This window comes from Microtus ochrogaster, linkage group LG7_11 (genome assembly GCF_000317375.1).
Source record: "Microtus ochrogaster isolate Prairie Vole_2 linkage group LG7_11, MicOch1.0, whole genome shotgun sequence".
Classification (NCBI taxonomy): domain Eukaryota; kingdom Metazoa; phylum Chordata; class Mammalia; order Rodentia; family Cricetidae; genus Microtus; species Microtus ochrogaster.
The window spans coordinates 27174307-27184406 of record NC_022032.1 but is presented as its reverse complement, the minus strand read 5'-3'; the positions used below and the strand labels follow the sequence as shown (position 1 = coordinate 27184406).

The 10100-nt window shown below is 34.0% G+C and overlaps 1 protein-coding gene across 2 annotated transcripts in view; it reads right to left on the bottom strand.

Moving 5' to 3' along the window:
- The window catches only part of Gpm6a (glycoprotein M6A), a 234602-nt gene that overhangs the window by 12033 nt on the left and 212469 nt on the right, over window positions 1–10100 (bottom strand). For both annotated transcript variants that reach the window (XM_005362612.3, XM_005362611.3), the window contains exon 3: window positions 2459–2615. In XM_005362612.3, the coding sequence (XP_005362669.1) occupies window positions 2459–2615 (157 nt within the window). The remainder of the gene's footprint in view (window positions 1–2458; window positions 2616–10100) is intronic.

Sequence of the window (10100 nt, the reverse complement as noted above, 5' to 3'; positions counted from 1 at the left end):
AGACTGTCAAACTAAACTAAAGGTATCTTGATTTTAAAATATGGGTCTAAGGATATGTTGCTTTGGAAAAGAGGTACTTTTTTTGTGTCCACAGAGGATGAGAACCTGTGGATTCATTCCATGCTAATGTGCTTTGATGGACTGAGACCCCCTGAAAGGTTGGCTTGAACACTGCTCAAAAAATTACTTTGCCCAATAAAAAGCAGAAAGCAGTTCGAAGAGACCTATGCCCATATTCCCAAATATTGTTTTTAAACCTTTATTTATATTTAAAGAGGGGTATGCTATAGAGATATCCATTGGTATGGATCTTGCTTTTTGAATACAAATTTAAACTCAATTTTGTTAAATGTATATTTCTGCTCTTGATTAAGGTATTGTGTTCGTACAGCTCATTTAAAAATGTAATGTATAATTAAAAATAGGTTAATAGGTAATTATCTATAATAGCCAAGCTTGTAGTCATGTTAGTTAAATTTACTAGATGTATCGGGATGTATTTCATATGGATACAAACTCTTCACATTCTTCAAATTTTTCAAAGATGACAGAATATGGCATTTAAAATGTTTTAAGAACTTAGGACTTTTATAGCAGAAGAAATATAATACCAGATGAAGAGAGAACCAGAATTTTTCTGTTTTCTTCTGATTCAATACTGTCATAATTGTCAGGAAACAGGCCTACAAGATCAAATGGAGTGACAGTTGCCATCACTACTTCTTGGGCCCTGGAGTTGGTTCTTTTCACATGGTAGTTACTGGCCTCACTCTATAATGTGCTGAAAATCACAATTTCTGCTTCTCTCAGTTCTGATCAAGCCTGGATGCCAGACCAGGTGCTACAGGAGTGTGCAGGCAGATCTTTGTGGGCTGCCTACCTGCTGCAAAGCCATTGAAGCTTCTTGTGCCAACCTTCTGGTGTGTTAGGCATGACTGATGACACAGTTGCTACTATTGTAGAAAAATAGTGTGGCTCATGATTTCAATTTAAAAATAGGTATTCTAGATTCGTTTTAAGACACTGAATGACAGCAGATAATTATCTGTATATAGATGTGAATTTTCTCTGTGATTATTCTTACTGTGTGATGAGTTTACAATTCTGAATGAAACATCATATTTGGCTTCAACTGTGCTGCCACGGGGACATTCTGTGCCATTAGAAATCAGCTTATAGGCCCCGTTCTCTTGCCCTTTCACTTCTTTAACATGGACTCAGAACTTCAAAGATGATCTTGATTTTTGTCAAATAAGTCTACACTGACTCAGAGAAGAGAAATGACTTTCTAAGTCTCACTAAGACACTATCATGAGTTATCTGAATAATAGAGAAGCTCAGCATTAACTGAATTTATTATACATTACTTGCAAACTAGAAATTAAATTAAGGTCAGAAACTTGCCTTTTGTAGAATAATTGTCTAAATGTTACCAAGAACGGAATATCATACTTCTTAGATCAGTCTAAAATCTTCATGTATATTACTTCTGAATTATGAAATTTGATATTACCAATCTAAGGAATTTAGGTGGAAATCCCTTTTTTACAACCCTGAAGTCATATTATTAAAATTACTGCTTTCCTTACAAATGTCTATATCACATGGTAGGAATTGCAATGTTTCCCCTAGACAGAAATATATGTCCACAACTCATCATAAATTGATTATAAGTTGTTTGTTATAAAGGCTTGCTTTTAACATGTATGTTTATTTTTCCTGTGAGACTGAAGTAATTAATTATTCCCTGTTACTTATCACTATCATGTTATGACTTATTTTGCTGCAATTAAACACATGGTCTTATATGTCATGACAAAATAAAAAGGTCAGTCAAGGATGGGTGCTTCCTTGATTCATTATGCAGAAAAACTAATCTGCATAAAACATGACACACCACCTTCAACTATATCACATTTGAGTTTTTACTACTGTCATGCATGCTTTGTATTTAATTAATTCTATGTTATGAATATTGATCTGCTTTACTATTAAACACCACATCACTAAATATTGAAGACCAACAGTAATGAGTTTATAAAAACAGAAATTTTATGAAATAGTTGTCCTCAAATATATAGCTTAGCAAAAAAAATAGTTAAAAGTATAGACAGAAACTTCCATGCATATATATATAAAGGCATTGCCTATAGATTAGGGGAAGGATTTTCTATTATTTTGTATGGTAACCCAAGGTTCTTTAAAATAAGTAACAATAAATGTTTCCTCATGCACAAGTAAAATTAGTTGCAGTACATACAATTTGAGATTTTAAAATTGATATTTCACAACAAATACTACTAATTTAGAAATTTTATTTTGAAGTTGTATGAAGAAAATAACTGAAGAAAATGTTACTACATTAAAGAATGCTTCAGCTATCTACAGGTGAGTACAAACATCTGTGTGCTGTGGAAATCAACCCACATTTCATACTGCGTGCAGAGAAATTACATACCCAGGCGCTCACACATCTGCCACAGGTGGTGATTTTGAAGTCCCCATAGAGATCCTTGATGGCCCCAGTTGTAAAGAAGCCTTCCACCATCAGTAAAATGCCATAGACAAAGAAAGCAGCCGCAATGCCATAGATCACATACTTAAAGATGTCAATCCTGGAGACAAAAAAAAAGAACCAAAACACACGATTCATTTCAATGCCTTTTTGTAATTTGATTTCAAAAATTGGACCTCATGTGTTCATGGATCTTTGGAAGTGAAAGCAGAAGATGTGTATAAAATCAAGCATCCAAAACCTCTGCATGAATCCAGGAGGAGCTATTGGCAGTTGATGCCTATTGGGAGAGGGAAAGTCACTTTTCTTCAGGGACATGATCCTAGAGAGGTAGGCCAGGCTCCAGTATATGGTCTCACACCCATGCACATGCAGGCAGCATTAAATGTACTCAGTAAATATTAAATTAAAGAACAGAGAGTGAGAGTACATGAAATTCAGAGGAAAAAAAGTAGAGAAAATGGGGGAGAGAAAGGAAGGATGTACTGAATTGAATCCCACCACTATAGTAAATGAAATATTGGATAATAAAACTAAAATAAAATAATTTTGGTATTCAAAGTGATAGGTGGATTACAAAACATTTGTGTTTTATATGTCTAATGTTTATATATAAATTCTGCTTTGCCATTGTTAATATTTATCAACAAGGGATCTGAGTATTTTATATATGTAGACTTTGTCCTCTTCCTCTAAAGTTTCTCTTATTCTCGGATCACATTGATCATCAATTATGTAAATATTTAAGTTTGTTCAAAGTAATTTGCTAAGTGGGGTAATCATACTAATGAAAAACATATCAAATTAATTTGACCCTCTGACCTAGCTCCTTTCAATCAAAATTCTTCTTTTTGTTTCTATGAGACAGACTATGCTATATATCTAATCTAATCAGTGTTCTGTTGTATGTAGCTTTTTTCACTTAACGTAAAACTTTTGTAATTCATTCACATCTTAACACATGTAAGGATTTCTTTTCTAATGGTCAACAGTAGTTCATTATGTATACAGTATATTTTCTTTACCTACATATCCATCTTTGGAATTCAAGTTGTTTTAACATGCTGGACAGTAAAAGTTGATGCAATAAACATAGTAGTTCAGCTATTTCCTCAAGTTTCCTATTTCAATCCATTGGACTAAATGCTCAAATTAATGCTGGCAGATAAGTAGGGAGGCATGTTTAGAGGCATATTTCTATGTTAATGTAGCTTTCAATTGTCCCATCCTTTGGCTGAAGCTAAAGTCTTATCAGGAAAAACAAACTAAGTTTATCCTAAGATATTCCTTTGTTGTAGGTTTAATACAAATAGAAATGTGCTGAGTTTTCCTGTAAATTATCTTTCCGTACTGAACTGAGTTTAAATTGAGCATACTCAGTAATGTGTATCTTGAATTTAACATGCTTAAGAATCTACCCCCTCAGAAAGAACTTTCTTATAGATAAGAAAATACTTTTACCTATAATTCATATTTTATATAATTTTCATATATATAATTTCTAATACATATTTATATTATATGAAATATATTTATATTCACATGTAAATATATTATGTATCACATATATTTTCAGGTAATATATAATGTATTACATTATTTTATATATATATATATTTTAGTTGAAAAATATCATAGGAGAGAACATTGATATGAAGATAAATCTCATGCCCTCTTTATCTGCTGCATGTAATAAATATTTATTTGTTCTTGTATCTTACCTGGGTTGTTTTGGATTTTCATTCACCGAGATATGAACTCATTACTGTCAATTACAGAATGACAATTTATAATATTGTACTTCTCAGATATTTTATCTCCATGTAAATCCTTTCAGATTTCTCAATGTTTGTTTATACAACTTTCTAACCAACAGCACGTTTTTACAGAGTAATGTGAAAAAAGAAAAACAAAATTATCAGTGTTCATCCTCTCAAATTATTAAATAAATTTTAATCAAATTCCTTTGAAAAATTTCTCCTTAACCAAAGCGTCATAGCTACTGAAATTGAACATATTTTCAGTGGTCTTCATATTTTCAGTGGTCTTTAAAATTATGTCACAAGATCCCCTGAGCAAATTGGAAGCACGGGGACCAAGGGAGAGTGTTGAAGGGAAGGGAGAGCCAGGGAGGGAAGCAGAGAAAAATGTATAGCTCAATAAAATCAATAAAAAACAAAAAAATTAAAACTAAAATTATGGCCATAAAAATTATGTCATATTACATAATATGGAGACCCATTTCCCCAATTCCCTACTTTTAACAATGGTATAAAAAATAATCTCTACATTCTACTTCACAGAAAGCATTGAGATTTTGAAGAATGTGGTTAATGATCTCCAGATAGAAACATTCTTGTGGAGAAAATCGGCGAGTTCAACGCAATTGTCCTAATCTTTAAAATTAAAGATGTAAGAGTGTCACTATAAAATTCAGAGAGAGATTTCAGGATGCCACATGGCTGGCTTTGAAGATGGAAAGAGAAAGGAGCCAAGAATGCAGGTGGCTTTTGTAGGATGGAACAACTCCAGAGATTCCAGATGGAACATAATTTTGCCAACATCTTGATTTCAGCCCCTTGCAATAAACCTAGTAAGACCTGCTTCAGATTTTGACCTCTGAAACTGTGAAATAATCAATTTCTTAGTTTTAAGAAAAAATAGTTTTTGATTTAGTAAAAAGTCTTTAAGAATTAGAAGCCTGAAAAAAATGCTTAGTAAAAAATGCACACCATTCAACGGTTATTTCTGAACTCATCAAGTCAATAAGATTTTGTAGCACAAGTTTTAAATGTGATTTAAAGTATGTTCTGATATCCAAGACTAATCAGAAATCTCCATCAACTCTAACTAGCCTACTCTTGAAGCATTATTGTAAGTGGAAGGTGAAAATGTTTGGGTTAACTGTCTATACTGTAGATGAGTAGAAAGAGCTTATAGGCTGCCATGGTGTCTAAGACTTAGTCATCCTTTGCTATCTTGTTTCCTTACTTCAAACATTAAGATGTTGTTAAGTGCTTTGTATTTCTTTAATTTCCAAAGAATAAATGTGAACAATAAAAATCTTACGCATTATAAATTCATAATGTTACTTTGAATAAAATTAGTCTATCTCAGGTTACTGTTTTTTTGTTTTTAAAATATTAAATAGTTCATAATCTGGTAAATTAATTTTTGATTCATTAATGTAAAGTCAGTTATATAAATTTAAAAATAAATTCTATTCTGTCTGAAAATCAATGTTATCAGATCCTGAGTGTTTATTATTACTGTTTAAAATTCAACAACCATTAAGAAATAAATTATATAGGAAGGTTTATTTAGGAGTGAAGCTAGCATGTGATCAAACCTCAGGATATTTATTCAAGATGCCAAATCACTTAATTAATTGTCTTGGTCACCTTTTGATGTATGATTTCAGCCACGCTCTACATTTCATTGTCTGTATGATTGTGTTGTGCAGTGGTAAATACTTATCTGCCTCTTGTTTGCTTTGTCAAATAATGATTTAGAATCACAGCAATACCATACTGTCAAAACTTTTTCTCAGTTAAGAGATTCTGAATCATAAATTTGAAGAGCTACTCTTCCTCACGCCACAAGCAATTTCCTGAATGAGGGAGCCCAAGTGGTTGTGGTAATATGTAGATGTTGTTGAAATGGGGGACTAATGGGAGAAGTGGATTAAATTCTAAGCATTACAAATTTGGAGCCAACATAAGAGCTGGATTTTGGGAACCAAATTGACATATCAATGGCTAAAAAGAGCTTCTGAGAAACCAGTGGGTAATGATAGACAGAGATGCTGAAAATTCTACCAATAGATTTAAAACTATTAGAAATTTGTCCTCTTCTTTCTTTGAAGGATCTACCACATTGACTGGACCATGACAAAACTGCTTATCATTAACTGAGAAGTTAGAATGTAGAATATACCAATGACGTTATTCATGATTACATGCCTGAAACACAGTGCAGAAGAAAAAAAAAAAAAAACAACTGCAGACTTATCTGTGAAAAGTAAAATTTCATGCCTAGAAGGCAACTAGTAAAACACAATGGTAATGTTTCACAGCTACATAATTGCTCTTTAGTCTTCGATTAAAGCCTTAGATTTAGTCTTTAGTCCGGATTTTGTTTAGAAACTTGTATGTATTTAGGGAGTTGGGAGAGAAATAAGGGAGAAAAGGAGGAAAATGTAGAGGCAAGAAAGAAATGGGAAGGAGATCAGTAATGGAAAATGATGTAGTAGGGTCTTCTATCTATCTGTTGCTTTCATTGGTTAATTAATAACAAAAAACTGCTTGGCCTGATAGGTCAGAACATAGATAGGTGGGAAAGACAGAACAGAATTGTGGGAGGAAGAAAGCAGAGTCAGGCAGATGCCATGATTCTCCTGCCTGAGACGGATGGATGCTCGTTAGACTCATCCTGGTAAGCCACAGTCACGTGGCGATAGAGATTAATAGAAATGGCTTAATCGAGATGTGAGAATTAGCCAGTAAGAGGCGAGAACTAATGGGCCAGGCAGTGTTAAAATGAATACAGTTTGGTGTGGTTATTTGGGGAGTAAGCTAGTGCAGGAACTGGGCAGGAAAAGAGAGGGGGGAGGAGGGAGGGAGGGAGGGAAAGAGAGAGAGAGAGAGAGAGAGAAAGAGAGAGAGAGAGAGAGAGAGAGAGAGAGAGAGAGAATGAATATAAGGATAAAGAAGAGAGAAACTCCTTGGATCCTGAGGAACACAGGTGGAAATTATTCAGAAATCTTTTTACCTTTATCTTTTAGCTTACTTTCTAATTAAACAGGCTTCTTTTCCCTTTTAAGTAGGAGACAGTATATGGATAAAATAAGAATTTGTAAATCACTAAAATTGGACACATGCTTTCTCTATGATAATTCTTCTACACATTCTTTTCAAAGAAAATATTTGTAAGCAATACAAACCATGTATACACCTCACATTTGCTTCCCAGTGCCTTATAGTTCTTTTTTAAAAAATATTTATTTATTATGTATACGATATTCTGTCTGTATGCCTGAAGGCCAGAAGAGGGCGCCAGACCTCTTTACAGATGGTTGTGAGCCACCATGTGGTTGCTGGGAATTGAACTCAGGACCTTTGGAAGAGCAGGCAATGCTCTTAACCACTGAGCCATCTCTCCAGCCCTGCCTTATAGTTCTTATTCTGCATTCTGTGTCTCCTTTACTATTCCCGTTCCTTGGAAGGCAGCCCTGGTGAGGGTGATCTTCGCAACCTTACAATCTTTACATAATTTATGAATTTATTAGTTCTTTTTCACCACACTAAGAGTTTGATAGTACAAACATCCTTTTTTTTGTTTCAAGGAGTGCGATTTAATCCATTTGGAAGCTCCACGAGGCCTATAGAATGAATTTAAATGATTTTGAACTATGAGAAGGGAAATAATTTGAACCCCCATCAATATACTATTCTTCCTACCACAAACATACTTTATTGCTCATTCATTTAATTTCTCATATAGCAGAATATATGTGAAATTATAAAAATATATAATCTAAAGTTTTTTTCTAAATTCCCCTTTCAAAACTCCCACAGATATTATCCCCAGAGCTTCTACAGAGATCTGTGGAATTTGCAAGTTTCTTATCTAAACATCAAGCATGTAACTTTATAATTTCTAATATACATAGTCATTTATTAGACTTATGGCTCCTTACAATCTTCATGTGCTATAACTGAATAAAGCAGTTTGAATGCAGACTAAATATAGAGAAGCTGTGGATTCAAGGACATCTGTGGTAGCTTAAAATAATGAACAGTGAGAACATATTTTGTCCAGCTATGCTAAGATATAGCTGAAAAGAAAATGTCAGTTTTATCACATTAAAATATATCCATGAAATCATCTTACTAAAACTCTCCGGAACTAACTAGCAATAACCCAGTTGGATTTTTCCTTTTCTTTTCTTTACTTTTCTTTTCTTTTCTTCTTTAATTTCTCCAAAACAGGGTCTTATTATGTAGCTCTGGCTGTCCTGAAACTCACTAAGTAGACCAGGTTGTCCTGGAATTCATAGAAATCAGTCTACTTCCGTTTCCTGAGTTCTGGAATTAAGTCATGATCTATTACTCCCTCATAGACCAGTGGGATTTTGAAATTATGTTCCATAGGATGAGTATGAGTAATAAATAAAAGTGATTCTGGAAATTGATTAATTATTAGGTAATTGACTTTATTTTGGTTTCTCTCTTGGCTTTCCTACATGATAGACTTTAATCTGTAAGACAAATAAACCCTTTCCTTCCCCAAGTTGCTGGTAGTTACAGTGTTTGTTATGGCAACTTAAAGTGAACTGGACCGGAAAGAGGCCAGTTCCAAAACAAAATCCAGTTTGACATCTTTTTGAAAATGTGCTTAGAATCTGAGGACCCTTTCCCTAAAGCTGAACTGATTTAAGATGTTTTGTTTTAAAACATCTGGATTGAGCCTGGTGGTGGTGGTACATGCCTTTAACACCAGTATTCTAGAGACAGAAGCAGGTAGATCTTTGTCAGTTTGAAGCCGGCCTGATCTACAGAGTCAGTTCCTGCAGCACAGGCAAACCCTTTGAATTGAATGAAATACAGAGAAAAGAAGAAAAGCATTTGAAAGGTTTAATTAATGACATCTTACATCTCGCCAAAATGCCACTGCTATACCCAAAGATTTGGTAAGCGCCTTGTAAGATTGTCAGTTCTTTTGATTAGTGATATGTCAGTGACACGGCAAGCTGACCAAGGCATCTGAAATCATATGAGCTTTAGCTGTCTCATTGTGAGCTTTGTTTGTTTCCTTCTGCTGTTTCTTCCTATTCCATCCCTTTCTAGGAACACAATCAGGTTTAATCTACTTTTGGAACCCATATGAAGCCTTCCTTGGCAGTCAACGTGATTTTTTTCTAAATGGAAATGGGTTCTCCTGGAAACTTAAATCTAAGGTGCTGATAGCTATCAAGTTTTGGTTTTATGTGCTTGCTACTTTTTAACTCTATGGCAATAAGTTATGGAAATGCATACTTATTATCCACTTAAATGCACAGTGATTTGTGAAATAATATTATAATATGAAACTGACAAATTTTAAGCTGTTAATATGCATTCATTTGCAAGTTTTGGGGGACATTGATACTTCAGACTTAAGGACTGTAGTTTTTAATTATTTTCTACTTCTTTCAGGTACTATGGAGTCGGACCTCATCTATATTAGATGATGCCATCATGCATGCAATATAAGCATTACAGTATTCAACCACTGAGCTCTACTCTAGTCTATTTGTGCTTTCAATGTTGAGAGAGACTTATGCTAGCTTTCCTGGGCTGGCATTGAACTTACTCTGCAGCCCAGGTGGGATTTGAATGTGCTCTTCTCTCTGCCCCAGCAACATGAGTAGCTGCACCACATGTGCAGACATCTCACGGCTTCAACAATCACCTCTTCTTCTAGTTGATGTTGGTGGAAGGGCTATAGGCTTCATTTATACTCGTTCAGTTCTCACTGCTTAGAAGTTATCAGTGTTTAAAATCTTCAAATATTTCACATAAACAAAAAAGCTAAATATCTTTTC